Source organism: Pyxicephalus adspersus, chromosome 8, assembly GCF_032062135.1.
Source record: "Pyxicephalus adspersus chromosome 8, UCB_Pads_2.0, whole genome shotgun sequence".
Lineage (NCBI taxonomy): Eukaryota > Metazoa > Chordata > Amphibia > Anura > Pyxicephalidae > Pyxicephalus > Pyxicephalus adspersus.
Genome location: NC_092865.1, coordinates 48,287,476 through 48,310,729, shown reverse-complemented (window position 1 = coordinate 48,310,729; position 23,254 = coordinate 48,287,476). Strand labels below are relative to the sequence as shown.

Sequence of the window (23,254 nt, the reverse complement as noted above, 5' to 3'; positions counted from 1 at the left end):
GCCATGACGCACAACCTGCATTTATAAACTGTTAGCACACTGACCTTATGAAGATGGGGTCCTGGGTGGGGGAATATCTGCATGGAGTACCTCTGTCCCCTCCCCCCAGTTTTTCTAAAAAAAAATGATAGGTTACTATTTTTAACACTTTGCCAAATCGACCCTGACAAAAATGCAGTGGCTTCAGTAAGTATTTAGACCCCCTTCACTTTTTTTTAATTTGGTGCTACAATCATTTCAATTCTTTTTTCTCTCATTAATCTACACTCTACACATAATGACAAAGTGAAAACAGAATTTTAGACAATTTTGTAAATGTATTATAAAGAAAAAAAATGAAGTATTCAGTCTATTTACTTAATTGAAGCACCTTTGTCAGCCTCAAGTCTCTTTGGGTGAAGATGCAACAAACTTTGCACACCTGGATTGAGGGATTTTCTGACGTTTCTCGCAGATTCTCCCAAGGCATGGCGGATCTGCATACAGCCTAATAATGTGCTTTTAAACTTTAAAGGTCCCTTCACATTTTAGCTCTGTGTATAATTTTTGTTGCAGATTAACGTGTCTCATTCCTACTATGTGTGGTGCAGTGATGTTTCGGCACCTAACATAGTGTGCAATCCACAAGAACTTCAGACATTGTATAGAAACCATAGAAAGCAATGTCTGAAGTTCCCACTCTTATGTTGCACTACAGTGGGTTTTTTCATCGCATTGCTGACTTTTATGTCCATTTCTGTGTGCTTTCTGTGGGCAATGAATGGGTCCAGCATTGCAATGGGCAGCTATACAGGAGGTGGTACATTGTTGTGAGTTGCAATAAAACAGAAAGCAATGCACTTTCTTACTGTGGGAATGATGTCTAAAGGCAGCTGTTTAATAGGCGAAATACCCAAATGCAGCCAAGAGTGAACTACTCATCGTTTCTAATGCATATCAAGGGTGCAATGCAGTGAAGGTGCATTTAATGCTAAGGCTGAAGTACCGTATGTTGATTTCAAATAAATATCCACAAAAAAATATTTTTTTTTGGAATCCCTGTACCTTATTTTATTGTGTTACATTTGACAAAAGGTTTGCTGCATCCTTAGGTGTGGAAGATGATAATAAATGTGTATTGGAAGACTTGGGATCTGTAAAGTCATTGAAACTGTTGCTTGTTCATTTGCTTAGAGATAAAAATCATTAATTCTGTCAATCTTACAGATCACCCCCATTTACCTGAGACATATGCATAGCCGAGACTGCTTTCCTTCTGTAGCCCATTTGGAATAAATGAGGTGAAGAAAAGTGCTATTCTGGTTTACATATAATAAATAATATCAACATAGGTAAATATTTATCAGTGATTTATGTAAAAACATTCTGCATGAAGCTCATATGATCTCCTTAATTAAGGATCTCCCGTATTAAAGTCAGTTTGCTGTTTGTGCTCCAGTTTCCTCCCACAATCCAAACACAATCTGGTAGGTTAATCGGCTTCTGCCTAATCACTATCCAATGTGCGTGTATATAAATGTGAGTGTAAGCTCCTATGGTACAGATACTGATAGGACTGGCTCAGTGCTCTCTGTACAGCAATATGGTATATGTCAGAGCTATAGAAATGTATCATAATAGTGTGTACCAGAAAAGCTTACATTCTTAAGTCTCACCACAGTCACACACTAATAATATTTATTAATATAGCTCTGACATATACCACAGCGCTGTACAGAGAAAACTGAGCCAGTCATATAAGTCTTTGTGCCAAAGGAGCTTACACTCTAACCCCACACACACGCACACAGTCACACACTATTATTATGCAGTTATATAGCTCTGACATATACCATGCTGTATAGAGAAAGCTCAGCTACAGTGAGGGAAAGAAGTCTTTGATCCCCTGCTGATTTTGTAGGTTTGCCCTTTGACAAAAAATTGGCCAGTCTATAATTGTAATAGTAGGTTTATTGTGGGTGTGAGAGACAGAATAACAATGAATAAATCCTCAAAAACCCAGTGCTCAAAAGTCAGAGCTTGATGTGCATTGTAATGAGTGAAATAATTATTTGATCCCCTATCAACCATTCTGCAGACTGCCTAGGTCACTCTAGGACCTTCATGTATTTCTTCTTGAGCCACTCCTTTGTTGCCTTGGCCGTGTGTTTTGGGTCATTGTCATGCTGGAATACCCACCCACGACCCATTTTCAGCAGAAAAACACCCCCAAAGCATAATTTGTCCACCTTCATGTTTGACAGTGGGGATGGTGTTCTTGGGGTCATAGGCAGAGTTCCTCCTTCTCCAAACACGGCAAGTTGAGTTGACACCAAAGAGCTCAATTTTGGTCTCAGATTCAGATGTTCATTAGCAAACTGCAGACGGGGCTGTACATGTCATGTCTTGAGCAGGGGGACCTTGCGGGCTCTGCAAGATTTCAGGCCTTCACGGCACAGTGTGTTACCAATTGTTTTCTTGGGGACTACGGTCCCAGCTGCCCTGAGATCATTGACAAGTTCGCCCCCGTATATTTTTGGGCTGCTTTGTCACTGTTCTCATGATCATTGCAACTCCACGAGGAGAGATCTTGCATGGAGCCCCAGTCTGATGGAGATTGACAGGTATTTTGTGTTTCTTCCATTTGCCAATTATCGTGCCAACTGTTATCACCTTCTCACCAAGCTGCTTGCCGATAGTCTTGTAGCCCAGTCCAGCCTTCTGTAGGTCAACAATCTTGTTCCTGACATCCTTGGACTGCTCATTGGTATTAGCCATGGTGGCTAGTTTGGAATCTGATTGATTGATTGCTTCTGTGGACAGGTGTCTTTTATACAGGTACTGTAACAAGCTTGGATTAGGAGTACTCCCTTACAGAGTGTGCTCCTAATCTCAGCTCATTACCTGCATACACTGAAGACACCTGGGAGCCTGAAATCTTGCTGGTTGATAGGGGATGAAATACTTTTTTCACTCATTACAATGCACAGCAAGCTCTGACTTTTGAGCACTGGGTTTTTGAGGGTTCTTTTGTTGTTAATCTGTCTCTCACAGCTACAATAAACCTAGCATTACAATTATAGACTGGTAATTTTTTTGTCAGAGGGCAAACGTAAAAAATCAACTGGGGATCAAATACTTCTTTCCCTCACTGTAGTCCTATCAGTCCCTGTACAGAGAAGCTGACACTCGAATATCCTCCCATAGTCACACACATATTCTTATACATTTATTTAGCTCTGACATATACTGCAATATTTGTGTGTGACTGTGGGGGGCTGGATGCATTAGAGTGTCAGCTCATCTGGTACAGAGACTGATGGGCCCGGCTCAGTGATCTCTGTACAGCACTGCAGTATGTTCCAGCTATGTAATTGCATAATAATGATGTGTGACTGTGTGAAGTGAGGGGGGGATTAGAGTGTAAGCTTCTTTGGTACAGAGACCATAAGGAAAGGAAACCCCAAGCAAGCCATTTCAAGTGATTTTGCTCAAAAAATAATGCTTTAAACCAGTTTTTTAAATCTGAATTCTAAGTTTTTTTTTCTGTTCTGATCACCTTTAATAGAAACTGATGTGCATACTCTATAAGAGACCACAGTATGTGCTGGCATTATACAAATTATAAATAATTGTGTCTAATAGTAATAATAAAGAACCAGAAAAGTAGTAAAAAGCAGAAACGCTGAACAGTAAAAAGCTTCTATGACCAGGAGACAGGCAATGGGGGAGTTGGAGAAACTCCAGTAGCTGATATGACAGAGGAAATGGGATTAGACAAAGCACAGAGACTGATAAGAGGAGAAAGAACAAACAGTTACAAGAACTTTAAAAGCAGAGAGAGGATTTACGGGTGTAGATGAAGGTGCTGCGGCCATCTGTGTATATTGTATATCACGCACAGGAATAGCTCATTTTATACACACAATAAATTTTCGTGTCAGAGATATTCATCCATCTTCTTGTAGGAAAAGATGAATGAGCAATATTCACTGTAATACAACCTCAGGCTCGTATGCAGAATTATCTCTGCTGACATTATATCATGGATGAAATTACCAACCTCAACAGGCCCACCCTGGAGAACATGGCAGCCTTTGGCCTGCAGCAATAGGAAAATTTTAGATGAATAAAATAAATAAGAATATTCCCATGATTATGGGTGAATGGCATTACATAGCCATCTGCTTCCTGTAAAAAGTATTTTTCAGCTCTGACAAATCATGTGACCAACTGACAAAAGAGTTGAATAATCTATGGTCTTTAGGAACACCGACCTTTCACTATGCTCACCAATCATTGTTGTTCTGTGTATCGTTTGTTAGCCCATAGAAGCTGTCCCTAAGAAAAAAATGGAATTTTCTTGCATACAACAAGTAGGGTGAGTGGTTCTTTACCTGATCAGAACACAAATCAAGCCATCAAACAGTAAGTGGCCAAAAGGACACCTGACCGTCACACCTATATCATTATCAATAAATTATATTTATGTAGCACCAATATATTACGCAGCGCTGTACATTAAATAGGGGTAGAAAATGACAGACAGATACAGACAGGGACACAGGAGGAGGAGAGAACCCTGCCCAGAAGAGCTTACAATCTAACATATGAGCTTGTTGTATGTCCAATCCTAAACCATGGCCATTAATATGTAGTTAGTTACATAAGTTCAAAAAGACATAAGTCCATCAAGTTCAACCACTAGGGAAATAAACATATCCCAGATAAAAGCCCTAAAAACAACAACCCTTATAACGCCTGGTTCAATTTGCTCCAATAAGGAAAAAAAATTCCTCCCTGATCCGGTGAGGCAATCGGATGTTTCCTGGATCAACAGTCTCTGTTATCTTTACTTTAAAACATATTCACAGATCTTACAGTGAACAATCCCTTCCTTATACAAAGATTAAACTTATTTTACTCCCAACACAAAGAGTGCCCTCTTGTTCTTTGTAATGATCTCAAAGTGAATATTTGGGAAGAAAGTTCTCTATATTGACCATTTATAAATTTATACAAGGTGATCATATCCCCCTTATACGTCTCTTCTCAAGGGAGAATAGATTCAGATCAGCTAATCTCTCCTCATAGCTGAGCTTCTCCATTCCTTTTATTATTTTAGTTGCCCTTCTCTGCACTCTCTCCAATTCCACAATATCCCAAAACTGGACAGCATACTCCAGATGAGGTCTGACCAAGTACAGGGGCAAGATTATGTCTCCATCTCTGCAGTGTAGTACTGTGCTATCTTTCGAGATGGGAAATTACGAATCTCAAGCACCCATTGTTGGTTTCACTGGTGTATCTTCTACAGCCTTGGAGAGTTTTATTAAATCGAGCCTATTGCATACACCTAAACTCAGTCATTTTGAGTGGCATCCACATACTTAGAGCTGTAAAGTCCCACCATAGCCCGATTATGACCTTGCAAAAAGTTGCACCATGCAAGAATTTATAACATAGCAGTGGTAAAACAAGATTTCAGATATAGTTGTGACTGCTGACTCTATAGGTCAGGTAAGGACATGGCAATAAGCTGGACGGAAACAAGGCTGCAGGTAGAAGTGAAGCGCAGAGATTTCAAGGTATGGACTGGGTTAAGGTGGACAATATCAATGTTGCGCAGGTCAGTGAAATGTATGAGCTCCTTTGTACCTAATCCACTCATTAGTATCATAGCTGACCTGTTTTTCCCAGGCAGCCTTGCGCAGATGGTAGTTCTGATAAGCTGTTCAAAGCTATAGAGCTCTCTTTTATTGCTGTGTTTTCTATGAGATGTCCCCTCATTTCCTGTTAAGATAAAAAAAAGTAAGGTGTCAGCAGACAGAAAGAGAAGGGAAATCGTAGCATGGGGGAAAATAGAAATTTAAATGTGTAGTTCTGAAAGAAAAAGGATGCCCCACCAAAGTTTCAGGAAAAAAATCTGATGCATTTCAGAGATTTAAACTGTATTTCATGGAGTTGCTTGGAGTGCTCTTTGGGATAAAATATTGGTGGACTTAGAACTTTGAAGAGTTCCGATGGGCTTTTTATCCTGGATTTTATAACATTTTTGCATCCTATTCCCATTGGTTTTTACATTCTTCCATATTTAAGGCATGACCTGAGGCCCCTCTGCCTATCCAGAGCTACTGCTCTCTACAATATCGTCTTCTATTCTACACTGCAAAATTGATCCAAGAATTGGGTCTAGTTTCTCATATTCACACACTCTGAAGTAATACAAACCTGACAAGAGGGGTCTAACCTTACCCAATTCCATTGTCTATCAAATACAAAACGAAAGTTTGCTACCACAGCATATCATCACCCTTCTATAGATGACTGTTAAAGACTGAAGCTAAACAATAAAAAAGGGGCTGCAGAACCATAAACGAAGCCATAAACCACGGCCATCAGATGTTACTTTTCGCAGCTTGCTGTCCTGCAGAAAACAAGCCAGACTCAGGCAGAAATGTAGAAAAAGATTTAATAATTTATATATAAAGATAACACAATAATTATAGATTGACAATTGGTGCTGGTGTGTATGATCCCGGCTGGGAATGTCACTGGCTGGGGTCCTCTATTGGTTTCCTGCAGTAGGGGCAGCAGTTGTGCTGCAGGATTAGAAGTTCGTAATCCTCTGTGTGAAACATCTGCAAAAAAAAAAAAAAAAAAAAAAGAAATGATTTAGCACAGAGGGAGGAGAAGGATGAAATATAGTTAGACATAAGGAGAGAGCATTGTTGGGTCTGATGGTGGCACCCAGCAGCCTTCTCAGGATTTTTTGGATCACTAAACAACTGGGATTTTAAAGTTAAATACCATTTTATACAGGCATATGGTGGTATGGGTATCAAATGGATTGTGTGTGCCATACTTGGTCCAGTGAAAGATCTAGGTAAATCTTTCTATTGACTTTGCAAATTACTTTGGAGATAATTCTGTTTACAGTCCATACTGGGACTTTGGACCTGATTTATTCAAGCTCTCCAGGACTGGAGGGGATACACTTTCATCAGTGAAGCTGGGTGATCCAGCAAACCTAGAATGGATCTGGTCCAGGATAGAAAAAATTTGCTAGCAAGTAGCAAATTACTTTTAAGAAATCCATTCCACGTTTGCTGGATCACCCAGTTGCACTGATGAAAGTGTATCCTCTCCAGCATTGGAGAGCTTTGATTAATCAGGCTCTTTGAAATTGCATTATTAAATTTTTTATCGCTCTGCTTGTAACCACAATAACAAACTTTCTACAGATCCAGTTTATCTTGACTTGACTTGACTTAGGTAAATCAGTATTTTATATCTGGCATGTACACAGCACTCGTCATTTATGGATCCATCCTGGTAGATCCAGGGACGCTGAACGATTGTAATAGAAGTAAAGAAGAGAGAGCGCACCGGGGTGCTACGTTGTTCTTTCCTCCCCATAGAGCAGAATAGCGCTGTATGTACGTTGCTTGTTCATGCATTATTCAGCCTTTTGTGAAAGATCTTTTCCAATGACAATTATTACGTGTGTATGCAGCCTAAGGATCCAGTTATCTCCCCTCACCTATATAACTATGTCAGGTCACAAGCCATGTGAGGTCATACCCTCATGTCTAGATTTAGTGTAAAGAATTAATAATATGACTGCATCTTGATCATTTTTTCTGTTGTATAGAAGGGGAACATTTAATATTGACGATGATATTACAGAATAAAATATTTAGTAGGGACATTATTTTCATAAAACATACAGTGATTACACAGATAGAGACTCTCTGACAATCCCATCCTTTAAAGTAGTAATATACCTCCTGTGTTAATCTCCTTGTCTTATTAGGTGCTATAGGGTCACAGCAGGCCTGACGTGTGACAACGAAGATATAATGTCATAATCAACACAACTATTTATTATATCAATTTTAATAATACTTGACAGTACTTTACATACCAACCAATGTCATAGTAATGGCATCCATGATGTGCCATTTGTTGGATATACTTACCTTGGCCTGCTGGGTTCCAATCCCAGTGGAATACCTGGTGATGTACCAGGTCATATTTTGAATTGATAGACCCAGCTTCATTGTTGTCTTTGGAATGTTGAGCTTAATTTTGGCACCCACCCATTAGGGTAGTCCCATTTGTTAACATATTAATTAAGTCTATCCAATGGGTGGTATACCCCACTGGGAGTGTCACTTTTTTATGTATGGAGAGGAGCAATCAATATTCATACTTTACCTCTAAGGTATACTATAGTATAATGCTGATCCAATTATTTATCTAATCTGACTTTCCTTTTTTTATTCAATGTTATTTATTGTCCCTTTAAATTAAAGAATGTCAGCAGAAGATAATAAGAGGTTCACTCATATGTAAACCCTTCCACCAAATTGGCTTTAAAGTTTTTACTTTAAGGTAAGATACTTCCTGTTATAGTGTGAAAATGCTCTGTCTATGTCTTGCAATTGTGCTCCTACATTATCAGTTTATCATCTGAACAAAAAATCATTCCCATCAAGAGAGGAAACCCATAGGCAGGGCATACCTGGAAACAGGACTGGCACATGGTGATGGAGACATCAGGGAGCAGTGAGCGGTAGTACTGCCACTTTAGAGGCTTCGGCCAGCGCTTCACCATGACATCCCTCCTGCTCATGGATCTCAAGACTGAGCGAGACACAACCACTGGGACAAACTCGGAGCCGCCTTGCTGCAGGAGAGAAGACAAGAGTTTGTAAGCTTGCAAATTACTTCTTAGATCTTTTAAATGTAAAGGAACTAGTCACTCACCTCAAAACTTAACTTTGCTGTGAAAGGGTCTTCGTCTATGCGCTCCTCCTCATCATCTAGTCTCAGCGTCTGGGTGTCTGTCTTTGTTAAGGTCACCAACTCAAAAATCTGCAATTTGTGGCATGTTTAAATCTAGAAGGACAAAAAAAATGTGTCCCCCACCTAAGTCTGCAAAGGGGCATGTTTTCAACAAGTCAATTACATTTCTCTACAGGTATTTTTAAGTGCATGAAAATTTAGTCTGTGCATTGTACACCGGTATGAGTTTGCTGGTCATTGACCATTTACCTGAAGGTGGCATTGTCCCTGCAAGACAAAAAGTAAATTTGACGGTATTTACCTACTTGCCCACTTACCGGTGTGTTTTGATGTTTTGAGGCCAGTTTCTCACAGGCTCTAAATACAGCATTCTGTGTTACAGGATAAGAGGGTGGTCATTACAAAAAGCTGTTGAGAGATGGCAGAGGGGACCTATAAGGAGGGTGATTGTGAAGCCATGTTTTAAAAATGTTTAGGAGTCACTTTATTCAAGTAATGCTAATACTTACTGGTGTAGTGAAGTTATATCCTTTAAAGGAAAGGTGTGATTGGCCACTTGAAATATATTTTTGTATAAAATGTAGAGATTTTTTGGTTAGCTCCCAAAGCAATGTTTCTGAACCAGGGTTTTTCCAGATGTTGCTGGGGGTTCCATGAGCAATGAGGAGGAGTTTGTGCCTCTCAGGTGAGGTTATCTGATACCAATTATCTTTTTGGCTATCGCTAGGGGTGACATTCTTCCCAACGGCCAGCAGTGTAAGAGGCCTTCTTCCCACTGACCACCACACTACTGTGAGCTGTGGATATAGTAATTATAGAAGGGGTTCCCGGAACAACCGACCGTTATTTCAAGAGTTCGCCCAAGTTAAAAAGTTTGAGAAACACTGTTCTAAAGTGAATTTATTATGGTTAAATCTGTGCGTATATAAATAACAAACTAAGATAAAAAGGTTTTTAATGTGTAAACAAACCGTGCTATGGTTTATATTACCTTAAGTTGGTCTCTTTTACATGTTTATTTAAAGAAATACTGAGAAAGTTCTTCAAAAATACACAGCCAAGACCTACGATTGGACAGATGCTTTCTACAGAATGATAGAGAATACATGATAGGCAATACATCTTTATCACCCTAGTGCCAGAACCTGCAAGCAATTTCATCTGGTTGGGCTGACCTGCCAGTAGCACTCTCTTTTCAGGGATCTTATGTAAGACTGCACTGAAATGGAGTCAAAGGACCGGATGGTCATGTATGCAACCTTCAACAACTTTCTCAAAAAAGAAAAAGGCAATAATTTTGAGTACAAAGGATACCAGCCGAGGATACCTCCTTCCATTTGTCTTTATTGGGTTGACTTTGAGGAGCTTCCAGGTTGATAAGCGACATGGCTTCTTCATCAGAAATTCCTTCTTCTAGATAAAACTCCACCAGCGGAAGAACTTCTGTAATGATATAAGACACAGGACCAGAATGAGCACAATTAATATTACAGTATGTTGGTTTTTTGGTAAGCACTACACAGGGGATAACAGCTCAGTTCTAATTTGGAACAATGGGCCGCAAGGTGGTCACAAGGTTAGCACTTTGGCCTTTGCAGCGCTAGGTCCAGGGTTCAAATCTCGGCCAGGACACTATCTGCATGGAGTTTGCAAGTTCTCCCTGTGTTTGTGTGGGTTTCCTCCCACATTCCAAAAACATGCAGTTAGGTTAATTGGCTTCCCCTTAAAAACTGACCTTAGACTGTGGTAACAACATATGAGTATGTTGGCGTTATATAAATACTGTGTAATAAGAAGAATAAGAATAATATCAGCATGGACGCTGTGTGATCTCTGTGTTCATAGAACATTATAAATGTATAATAGTGTGTAATCTCCTCTGGTGCAGAAATGAATGCGAATGGATCTTTGTACTCTGCCTTATATTTAATAATATTTAATTATATAGAATACAATGGGAACAAAAAATTAAAATTTCCCTTAATACTTTCTACAACGTGATAAAGGTCTAATGTATAACAAAAGCTTTATTGTATTAAAGTTTTTTGTTTGTTTTTTTCAAAGAAAACCTTTAAACTTTAACCTCCTTTGTTTTTAATGGGATAGAAACTAGTGTACCACAGCATGGAAAAGCTGCAAATGTTTTTTCCTTGTCCAATCCCATCCAACCGTGTCAAACGGGGGAGTAAAGAAGTTTCGGCATAGAAGAACAAAATGTAAATTTCTGCTTTCATGCATGACATTTCAAGGGAGGGGAGACCATAAAACATGGTTTTTCCCCACTTAAAACCTTTTTTTTAATTCCCAAGTGTCATCCTTTTATCTCCCCCCTTCCCAAGTACATTTTTTTATGAATTATATATAACAGTTATAGGCACAGCTCCATATTTGTTTGTTAATATGTAACATATGCAATTGTCTGATGTGTGCTTTTCCCTCAGCTAAATTCTATTTATTGTGGATGCCTGAAAATAATTCTGTTGCTGGAATATAGAGGAGGAAAAACCTTGAGCATGGTTGTTCAAGTCACCTTAATATCTTACTGGATAAACTGTAAATCAGCTTGGAAGGTGAGAGGTAATCTGTCTCACAGCGCTGCGTGTTGCTGAGTGTGATGACAGGGGATGAGCGCACGGTGTATGGAGGGGGGGAGACAGACGCTGGAATACCTAATTAATCAAAGGTGCAAACAAGATGCATTGTACCCAATCAGCTCTCCAGACCTTTTTCTGTATAAAACTTGGATTCTAAGCGGACCAGTATATAAGCAACTGCACTGCGGTCCTTCAACTCTCATTTGTGGATCCGCTAGAATAAATCCATGAATGATGTCGGACGGCCGCTGTACACACATCAAATTCTCATCCAATACTAGCCTGAAAGCGATAATCGGATGGGAATCATCTGACATGTACATAAGCTGCGTACACACGGCAAATTTTTCTCGCCCGATAATCGGTATCGGCCAATTATCGGGCGAAAATCTGCCGTGTGTACAGTCGGTCGTCGTCCATCGTCCGACGACCGTCCTGGCGGATCCATGGACGATGGACGACGACCGATCCTAATGAAAGGGAAGGGGAGAGCGCGCAGCAGGGTGCCGCTCCGTCGCTCTCCCCCTCCCCTCTCCATAGAGCATGAACGGTGCTGTATGTACAGCATCGTTCATGCATCGTGCAGTCTTTTCTCGTTGGAAAGGATCGTGAAAGATCCTTTCCAACGAGAAAAATTGCAGGTGTGTACGCAGCTATAGCCTTTGTCCCATACAGATGTTAGATACATGTTGAACCAAAGTAATGACTCCCAACCAACAAAAACTGGTCATGAATAAATAATAATGATCCACAATTAAACTCAGCCTGGTGCAATAAAAACGGTGGTCTGCTCTGCTCTGCAAACAGTCATATCATTCTATGTATAGAATGATGGATTGTGATATTGGCCAGCAAGAACAATCTTTCTTTAGGAATCATTTGTGAATACCAACTTTTATCTGACTGCAGGTAGTTTAGCTCCGGATTTCCTCTGTGATAAGAAAGACTTGTCATTATTTGAGCCATTCCTAATCACAAAACACTAGGTCAGAAACTGGAGAACTGTAATACAATGGACAACTGTTTGGAAGAATATTGGCATGGAGGCTGTATTATCCCTGTGTTTGCAGAGCATTATAGATACCGGTATATAATAATAGAAAGGGTCACGTGGTGCAGCACATAACTTTCTGATTTCTTCCAGTAAAAAAATAAGGTGGGCTCTCCCTGACTTGTTGCAGCTACATTGTAATGTACATTGTGATACAATTACAGTGTGCTGTGAAATCAAAGTAAGCAGTTTCAGTACAGGAGAGAAGACTGTACTACTGTGCAAAACTGAAGCCAGATTTTAATTTCATCCTTAGATGTGGATAGGAATTGTCTGCTTGTTTCTACATGATCAGTATCCAATGGTCCCCTATACAATTATTTGCCAGGGCTCATTGGTAGCAGAGTTTCCATTGGTTGATGTGGTTGTTAGGGGGTGCAATGCTCCCCACTGTGTAATTCCCTGATGTATAGTGATGAGCCGGGTGCTGTACACTGTGGGAGGTAGAGAATGACAGGACTGTTATGGCAAAGGAGGAAAGAGGATGTAAACAAATTGTTAGCCAAATTCTAGATGTCCCTGGACTACATTTGTTTTGTCTTCGAAAAAAATAAAAAAATGTGGTGAACTCGGCAGTTTGATCCCCCACAAAGTATGAGGTTGTGTGCCACCAAACCAGGAGTTTATTTCCCAATCCTTAGTGCTGCCCAGTTTCTATTTTCTTGCTCTGAACTTCCTCTCTTTTCATTATATTAGGAAGCAGAATCTTCTTTTCTCTCTGCAATATCTGTTATTTCAACCTGGCTAAATATAGCTTTAAATGACAGACGTATCATCTAACAGTCTGTTAATGCTTGTTGTGCATAGATTAGCAAGGATTAACCTAGTGTCCTGTAATTACTGCTGTGGTTGTGTACGCTGCCTATCTCACTAATAGAATATCACACTTCTCAGCAGCTCAAACCCTTCTGAATCTTCTAACATAGGAGGAGGAGGACTGCTGGTAAGTGACTATGCAGAATGGAGGGCTTCACCATGGAAAAATTCACCTCTCCACCCCAAAATGTTAAAATAACATTAAAAAGGGCTTTTTTATGTACTCATACTTTCTTCCTAGACCAATACATTGGTATAAAACCTGCTGGGAAATTCTTCGTGGATTTGGCTGACAAAGCAGTTTCTATTCTATTACGAATAGGGGGCAAATAATGACTGGCTGACAAATCTCCATTATTTAAATATATGTCCAGTTAAATATATTTAGGTCCAGTCACTGAAATCTAAAATGCTAAATATTATGTTAGGTTTTTAAATCTGCAGCTTTCATTAAATTGTTCCTTGATAATCCTGCCTTATGGGTCTTTGTCTATGGCACGTTCTGTACCACAGTGGCAATGCTCTGTGCCTATCTCCCAAATGTGCTCTCATGTTGTCACCATGTCATCCAATGGAGACTACACGTAGCCGTTTATCACACATTATACAGGCATAGTTTATTGTTACCATCAGCTTCTGCTGGCATGCATATAGACAAAAAGTACTGCAAGAAAATCAGTAGCACTAAGATGTAGCAAAAACGAATTGTTTAGGATACACAGGCAGTGCTTATGTCATTCAGACAGGGTTGCATTTAATTTTTAAAGGACACCTGTGCTTTTCCCATGCATGGCAAACAAGTTCTGGATCACCCACCCCCACAAGCAATACATACCTTATCTTTTTACTTCTCCTCTGCTCTATTTAGCTATTATGTGACAATGCTAATGCTTACTGATTGGCTCAGAGCTGTGATATGGACCTAGAAAGCCCTCAGCTCACTGGAAGTCTATGTACACGTGTCAGATGATTCTCAATCGATACGAACGGTTGGGCGAGAATATGACATGCATACTGCAGTCGGTCAACATCGTTCATGGATCCATCAGGACAGATCCATGAATGACCGACGGCGAATGACCACTGACCCTCTTTATAGAACAGAATGGTGCTCGTTCCTTTATCTGTCACTCTTTTCATGAAAGATTGTTTCCAGCAACAAAAACTGAATGTGTATACGCAGCCTAAATAATCTTAATGTGTATACACAGCCTAAATAATTCCTCCTAATTTATTGCAACTGAAGGATTAAAAGAAAAGGCAGTTTGTGCTTAGCCTTCAATGCTTGCATGTTAGACGTAGGTAATTGACTCACTAGGTAGTATTAGCCACCAGCAGCATAAAGACCCCGGAGCTAGAAACATTACAAACCAGCCAGCAACTCCACCTCCTATATTCTAGCACAGGTCGTTTTTAACCTTTACATTTATTTATAACACATTAAACATGTCATGTTCCGTCAAGAAGGGTTTAGAAATAAATTCTGGAACATTGCAAGGTATGATGAAGCATTTAATTAACTTGTATGTCCTAGAGTCATTGACCCCTTGAAAGGAAAAACACAAACTTCTCTCTGAAGAAGGTGGAAACATATGGAGACGGTTTTCCCTGTATACCATAGTCACAGATTTGTATATTCGTCTTGGGCGGTTATCATACTGAAAACACATTTGTCGTGTGCGTTGTGGGTGGAGAAATATATATATTTAAATATAAATCTATCTACCTATATAATCACACACACACAGAGTGGTCAGTAAGCTTTAAAACAACATGGGGATCTAAACAGGCTTTAAGAAGCTTTAGCATTACTTGAAGCCTGTTAAAAGCCAGCTAACATTTTGCCTAAAGCGATTGTCAGCCCTACCAAAAGGAGCTGTGTTTAGATCCTTATACTGGAGCTAAGGGTGCTTCCAAAGGTTTTAACAAAGCTGCAAACACTGCTCCGACAGCTCTGGTGGAAGCAGCAGGTGTATGAACCCAGGAACGTATCGCTTCTCATCAGTCACTCAGCAGTGCAGCTCACCTGCTTCCTGTCCAAGCACTAACTCAGCCATTCAGTTCTACCTTGACAACAGTGACTCTGCAGCTCAGTTAACTCTGCTCCCCCTTTTAGAGCAATGATTTAGAAGCCTTCAAAGTCAAGGATTTCAAACCAGGGGTGCAGGTCAGCGAGGGGAGGTATACAGACCCAGGGTTTTAATGCAGAGATGGTGAAACCCCTAGTAATAGGCACAGCAGATGGAAGTTTTTTTTATTTATTTATTTTTTTATTATAACCTAAATTATTATTATCCAGTATGTATATAGCGCCAACACACTATTATACATTTATAATGCCCTTCGAACACAGAGATCACACAGTCTCTGTGCTGATATTATTCTAATTGTTATTATTATTACACATTATTTTTATAGCACTAAACATATTACACAGCACTGTACAAAGTCCATAGTCATGTCACTAGCTGTCCTGCAAAGGAGCTCATAATCTAAGTCCAAGATCAATTTTTTGGGGGAAGCCAATTAACCTAACTGCATAATTTTGGAATGTGGGAAGAAACCAGAGACCCCCACAAACACAGGAAGAACCTGCGCAAACTCCATGCAGATAGTGTCTTGGCCGAGATTTGAACCTGTGACCCAGCACTGCAAAGGCTGGAGCGCTAACCACTAAGCCACCATGCTGCCTGATGAATCTCCAGAAAACTGAAATATTGCTTTTTTTGGATGGACTGAACTTTAAAGTTACAAGGAGCTGTCGATGTTTTTGCAACAAATCGATTCTTATAAGAAACATAAGCACAGAAGCCCCTGCGCCTGTTCCCACTAAACTCACCATACGATGATGCGGAGAAGACAAAGCCCTGACGACAGTTGATGCAGACGTTTCCCAGGTTGTTCAGGAAGGGGTTATTGGTGGAACATCTGTAACACATTGGCACCAATTCCTGAGGAAAGACAAGAACAGACAGTTGCTCTCTGACTAAAATTGGCAACTTCTCATCACCCTGACACTGTGCCTCTTTCTCTCTATAACTCCTTCCTGCTGCGAAGTGTTATGATTATCATGTCGGTAATATGTTGCAGGACTACATTATCCTGGTACCTGTGCTGGAGGGGAAAAAAAATTGCAGCAAACTCTACCCTTATGGCATTTTTACTAAAGTGAATAAAATAAAATGTATAGAAATATCTTGGGTGGCCTATATTTAAAAATAATCTGTTATTTTTGCTCTGAATGGACAGGAATTCGGTACTTCACCATGCTCTAATTTTCTGTTTTAAGTCCTTGGAAATACCCAGTGCTTCCAGGTATGGGGAAGCGTGTCATATTTCATTATCCTAGGATGCAGTGAATGGGGCACGAGTGGCCAATCACAGGGCTAAAACATTGTCAAATGATAAAAAACAGAAGGTCTGTTATGAGGTCTTATTTCCCTTCTCATCAGTCACTCAGCAGTGCAGCTCACCCTCCTTCTTCTCCAAGCACTAACTCAGCCACTCAGCTCTCAGAGTGCAGCTCAGTGAACTCTGCACCTCCGTTCAGAGCAATGATCCAAAAGCTTTCCAGTCAAGGATTTCTAATGCAATCACAGAGCAGGGTAGCAGGGCAGCAAGGTGACCTGAGCTGCTGAATTACAGACAAGATAAGTGAGGTACCTGATATGCTGAGACGAGGTAGTTAGGTGAGCTTTGCTACCGGGAGAACCACATTTAGGATTCTTTTTGGTTCAGAAGTTAAAGCAAGGGGCGTTATGGCATTGGGTCATTTAAAAAAAGTACATGTTGGAACAATATTCATAAAGAAACAATGGGTTTACTTTCACCACCCCTGTGACTCTTGACACCTGGCTTTGTTCCTGACCTCGCTTGTCTGCTGCCGACATTGACCCCAGCCTTCTTAACCACTCTCTGGCTGCTGATTCGATACGGCACATTGTTCTGCCCACCATGGTGTGTCCAAGGACTGCAATCTGGCAACAGATTGCTTAGATTCTGTGCCTTTACTCACACCACCACTGAACCAACCATAGTACCCCACAGGTTCCTTCTCTCCAAGCATGACAAGCACATAACATACGTGTCCATCTTATGTTTGCTATGACCCATATCGGTTACAGTGAACACACTAGAAAGACGCTCAGCACTGCACTCTAGGTTAAGATTGTAGATGTCTGGGTCACTCTAGATATATTAGTAAAAAAACATCGTAGAAGATGAATAAATAAACTTTCATAGATTTTCCTACCTTTATATTTAAATTATTGCCATAAATCTCCAAAACGGCCCACAAAACTTTACTGTTCGTTGTGCTCTGCCAACACATTTTAAATCATGTTTAATAATACTAAATAAGAACCTAACAATTTATTTTTGTCAGAGCAATATCAATGTCACAAATTTTTCTAATACAATATTTGTCATATGATTATATTTGCTCATTGTTTTACTGCCTTAACCCTGTTCTAAACTGCCTCACACATAGTCTTACATACTTCACTGTGCTCGATTCTGGCTGCAGTTATTACAGAACATGAATCTCCATATGAATCAAAACTTGTCAGCAGCCTGGAGTAGCACCGGGCCCCAGTCTCAAAATTTAACATTACTACAAGACATGGCCCACTCTGCCAATACTCTTTTTTCTTTATTAATGCAGAGATCTCCTGTGTAATTCTCTGGCAGCTGGGAACACTTAGCAGAGCCAGATGTGAAACTTCTGAGAGGTTAACCCCCTCTCTGCTGAAGCCTAATTAGATAATGATTTATTTGAGCTGCTCTCCAGATTTCCAGCAGTTTATTTTTCTTACTGGGGCCCAGACGACACTGTTTACCTTACCGTCAAACAAGACTTCCATCGGAATAAAGTTTGGAAGTGTGCGAATCCGATACATGTGAATTAAGCACCCTTTGATTTTCATTAAAAGTGCATGCCAGTCAAGTTTGGACATTTTGCATTTAAAGATACCCTGTCACTGAGTCAGTTCAGGGCGAATTCATAGGATCTCCTTAAAGCCCACCTGCACAGCGCTGCAAAAATACCCATTTCTTTCAGGTAAGGTGGAGCATATGACCTTCTGCCATGATGCAGTACTTAGGACTAGCATCCAATGCCAAGGCCTGAACAGTGTCACATGACAGAAGGGTTACATAGTTACCGATTCCTGAAACTCAACCTGGATAAAACAGAACTCATCATCATCCCCCCCTCAAATTCCAAATCTCCCCCTGACATATATCTAACTGTTAACAACACTGTTATTCAGCCCCCCCCCTCAGCTCTTCGGGGCAGGGTCCTCTCCTCCTGTATCACTGTCTGTATTAGTCTGTCATTTGCAATCCCTATTTAATGTACAACGCTGCATAATATGTTGGCGCTATATAAATCCTGTTTTTTAATAATAATAATAATGTTACATAGTAGGTTAGGTTGGAAAAAGACAAAGTTCATCAAGTTCAACTACTAGGGAAATAAACATATCCCAGATATAAAAAAACCCTATAAGACATATTTGGTCCAGAGGAAAGCAAACAAAAACCCTGGTACAGATACATTTGCTTCAACAGGGGAAAAAATTCCTTCCTGATTCCATAGGGCAATCGGATGTTCCCTGGATCAACAGTTTCTGTTATCTTTACTTTAAATCCTTAATACCCAGTCACCTCTACCTTTAAGCTCAAAGTATACCTAGGTTAAAGAGTGGGCGACTTTTACCTCCATCACAGCCAGATATTATTACATGTATCAGGCTATTACAAAGATGGCAGATCATTGTCATTGGAATCGATCTTTAGTAATGTTTTCCGCAACAGCTGGAATGAATGGGTGCACTGCTAATACAGCACTGCTCATTTTATGGAGAGGTGAGGATAAGTGGAAGGCATCCCGTTGCGTTCTCCCCGTTGGAAACAGAAGCAGTGCCTACCTGTTAGTCATTCAGTGATCAAATAGGACAAATATGATATGTATATAGCTTCATGCTAATAAATTCTGGGAAGGCTGATAGTAAGTTACAGCATAAAATCTTCAAACTTCAAACATTTCTTAGGTTTTATTTTCAATTACTGATTGGATCAAAAACTGGACTAAAAAGCTACAGGTGAGGATTCAGACCCTTAGCCACGGATAAACCATATGCTTACAAAGTGGAGGAAACATTTGTAGGCCTCTGAAATGCCATCAAACATGTACAGCAAGCCATATATTTTATTACACCTTGCCTTTCCCATTAGGCAATTGTCTTGGCTTGCTTGCTTTTATAGCATGGGAAAAGCGCCAGAAACACTGAAATTGTATGTACTCGGCTAGAAAAGGCAAAATTGTTACTGAAAATGTCTGCGAAAATTTAAGTAAGATCCTCAATAAAGCTCTAAACAAAAAATGTGCCCTGGTCATTTAATATAATCCCCTATATCTCAATATCATTCCCACTATGGATATATATAAATTGGCTTGCACCATGGTCGTGTCTATGTACCTGCGTTTCCCCTTTAGTATAAAGCACTTACCTCATTGTCATGGAATGGCTTGGATCTGATGGTGATAATGCCTAGTTCAATTGGCTCTTGGAATTTGCTGGGAATTCGAAGTCCTTGCAGCCTTTCATATACGTGCCGTGCAAGTTTATACGCTCCAAGGGTCTTGCTCTGTTTAACAAGCGTGTACAGGGTGTTCCTGTGAAGTTGTGTTAAGGAAGTAAAAGGTTTGGCCAGAACTCAGAGCTAACAGCGGATCATTTCAACCAGGTATTCTTATTAGAAGAATTAATGGAACATATATAAATATTCTCACATATATTTTCAGTATAAGTACTAGCACCTATTGAAGAGGACCCGAGTTGTGGAAGATGTCCTTGGCCTTCTTGCGGGAATTTTGAAGGAATGACTGGTGGGATAATTCAAGAATATTCAAGAAGCAGCAGAGACAAAGGGAACACACAATAAATGTAGATTCCTGCACAACAGGTCCTCGGGTACAGCTTTTTCTCCAGCAAAGAAAAGAGTGGACAGCACAGTAACAACATCACTATATCCTTCTCCAAAGAATAGCAAGACAAGCAGTCAGTGCTGCTGGTAGGTAAAGACAGTGTCTTTACCCATCTCACACTGCTGATACACAGGATAAGATTCTAATGCATTTTTTACATTCTAATGTACATTGAAGTTTTGCTTAGCTTCACCTTTTAATTGAATAACATGAAAATTGACAGGTTTTACATGCTGTACAGTTTCCATGATAAGTGACTAAATATAGACTTTTTATGGATTTTGTTTCAACTACTAGGACAAAAGACAATGTGGAAGATAAAAACAACAAGCAACCTGCAATCACCTTTCCTAATTCTGGCCACCTAAGTTGTAAAATTCATGCAACTCTTGTCTGTCTACCAACTAGTGAAGTTGGACAACAGTGAAAGGGATACACTTTTGAAATTCCAAGGGGACTCTTCTTGGTCAAACTGTGCAGCAGAAATCTGGAGATGTTAAACAATGTTTCTGGAAGATGTGAGCTAAACGGTTCATTCTGAAAGTAAAGTAAAAAACAATTATACAAAAGTTAATGATGTACCATACAATAGGAGTTTTTACTCCAATTATCCAATTGTTTGCAATTTCCAAAAGATGCAGCTTTTTTAGGAAAAATAATGAAAATCTGAATAGACCACCTAGGATTATGGAACTGCTGCCAGGAAACACCTGCAGCAAGGAAAAAGTTGAACAATCTGTTTCATTCAAATATGAAGCCATTAAAATAATATGGTGTTTTTTATTTACAGCCTAAAGTGGACCTATCAGCAAAACTTTTACTTCACATAAAAAGGAAGGCAAGGGTGAAGACCCTCCTCTTCTGGCTTTACTGCCACAGTGGTAAAGACAGAGTTTTAGTTTATCTCTGCTTAAAGTAATTAAACTATCTCTTGATGATGATTTCACTTGAACAGAATGAGATCCCAGAATGAGATAAATGAAGGTCAGATAATACAGCTCTATTGTCATGAACAGTGATGTAGTTTTAGCCATGTGAACAAGTTCAAAGTAAGGGAGAAGACCGGACTGACCTTGTCCTTGACCAAGCTCTACTAGTTTACTGCACTAAAAGTCAGAAAACTGGTTCTGATATATGCTAGCGGTGCATGGATCAGAATGGCTATACAGGCTTAGGAATACATTGGCAAGTTGTACAGTTCACAAATAGGCACTTCAGCTGTATATTTAGCTGTTTGCCTGAAGTTCATCTTTAAAAATGTAAACGCCACATGTGAATGCACCTCTGTATTTATGATTACATCAAAACATTTATTTTTTTAATTCAAATAATGAAAATGACCTACTATCAGCCTTCTTTAAACTGCAGAGATCAGACTTGGGTAGGCAGCACAAGATTTGTGCTACAGGGCTTGTGTGTGAACAAGGGACAAGTAGAGTGACAGACAAATGATTTTGTCTGCTGCTTCTCTTTGTACTGTCCAATTACAGGAAGATGGAGGGAGAAGACCTGAAAGAGTTAATTAAGGCTGAATATTGCCCTAGAGAAACAGTTGTGATTGTCTTGGGGGAGAATTTGACACATGTACAGCAATCGCCCCATGTCTTTCGTGAATCCTTCAGGATGGATTCATAAACAACGATTATTATTATTTTTATTAAACAGGATTTATATAGCGCCAACATATTACGCAGTGCTGTACATTAAATAGGGATTGCAAATGACAGGCTAATACAGACAGTACAATTCAAGGAAGGAGAGAGAACAGCGGGATGCCACTCCTCCCCCTCCATAGAACAGAACGGGCGCTGTGTGTACATTGCTCGTTTGTTTATCCGTTACTGGAAACTATCATGTAAGATAATTTCCAGCAATGAAAACTGTATGTAAGCAGCAAAATCATGTTGCCTGTCCTGCAATATAGGATTGTGGTTTGTGGCAAAGCTGTGTAAATCTTGGATCTAGATGGAGAGAAATACATATCCATTGACATCCTATTATCTAAGTATTTAATTTTTTGCTTTGATAATTGCTTCAATTTCCAAGAAAATCTGCTACATGCCTACAGTGCAATTTCACAAATTTGTGAAGTTTTTAGTGGTAGTACAACCAATACACCCATTATTCAAGAAGAAAATCCAGATAATTGTTACCTGGTATTTATGCAGCTTTTTAGCAAGTTTTATTTACAATTGTAATAACAAAAAGAAAAATGGTGAAATACATACACATATACATGGCAAAAGGAAATTAGGCATTTGGGGGCCTGTGGTCAATCATAGGTCCCCCTTTTTTTTTTATTCATAGTTAGATACTCAACTGTATATCTCTGTATGGGGTAGTAGGCATGATAGAGCTCGGCCAGATGCTGGAAATAGTGAAACTTCTGTAACATGGATTCCTGTTTTGCCTCGTTATCTGCAGGAAGGAGTCAACAGTGTATCATTAACACAACATTCAGCTTCCAATAAACCCTGCATATTTTGGTTTGGCCAGATAAGTCACAAAGTGATTATACAAAGCCTTCAGGCACAAGAAGAAAAACTATATTGTGCAAAGCTTTCTAATTTGTTTATAACTGCAACTATATGTCAGTATGCTAAATATTAAATCCCATCCCCTGGAAGATATAAAAGACACAAATCAATGTACAATAGCTCTGTAAATACATAGTTAAATTCATTTTATTAACTGAAAACAATGTAAATGTATCCTACATTTGCAATATCCTGTACAACAGAGGTATCCCTGGAGAGGAAGCAGCAGCTCAAAATGGCAATCATTTGTGCTGCTGTGTTCATGTACCAACACGAGCAATTATGATAGGAGAGCAGAGCAAAGTAACAAAGCTCATCATTCTGCTTTTTTTTACATACATTGTAAACTAAAATGCTGGGGGAGGGAAACAGAGCGGAGCCCAACCAGGTCTCTGCCTGCCAGACATTGATGTGCTGTGTAAAAACTAAGTATTGAATGGACAGAAATACAAATCCCTTGGTAGGTAAAACAACT

At 39.7% G+C, this 23,254-nt stretch overlaps 1 protein-coding gene across 1 annotated transcript in view; it reads right to left on the bottom strand.

Moving 5' to 3' along the window:
* Nucleotides 1–6,437: 6,437 nt before the first annotated feature.
* Nucleotides 6,438–23,254, bottom strand: part of IFT122 (intraflagellar transport 122) — a 42,815-nt gene continuing 25,998 nt past the window's right edge. The window contains exons 22-29 of the mRNA XM_072420494.1: nucleotides 22,563–22,660; nucleotides 20,679–20,779; nucleotides 19,765–19,930; nucleotides 16,091–16,202; nucleotides 10,105–10,233; nucleotides 8,752–8,828; nucleotides 8,507–8,671; nucleotides 6,438–6,620 (exon numbers count right to left, since the gene is read on the bottom strand). Of these exons, the coding sequence (XP_072276595.1) occupies nucleotides 6,531–6,620; nucleotides 8,507–8,671; nucleotides 8,752–8,828; nucleotides 10,105–10,233; nucleotides 16,091–16,202; nucleotides 19,765–19,930; nucleotides 20,679–20,779; nucleotides 22,563–22,660 (938 nt within the window). The 3' untranslated portion in view covers nucleotides 6,438–6,530. The remainder of the gene's footprint in view (nucleotides 6,621–8,506; nucleotides 8,672–8,751; nucleotides 8,829–10,104; nucleotides 10,234–16,090; nucleotides 16,203–19,764; nucleotides 19,931–20,678; nucleotides 20,780–22,562; nucleotides 22,661–23,254) is intronic.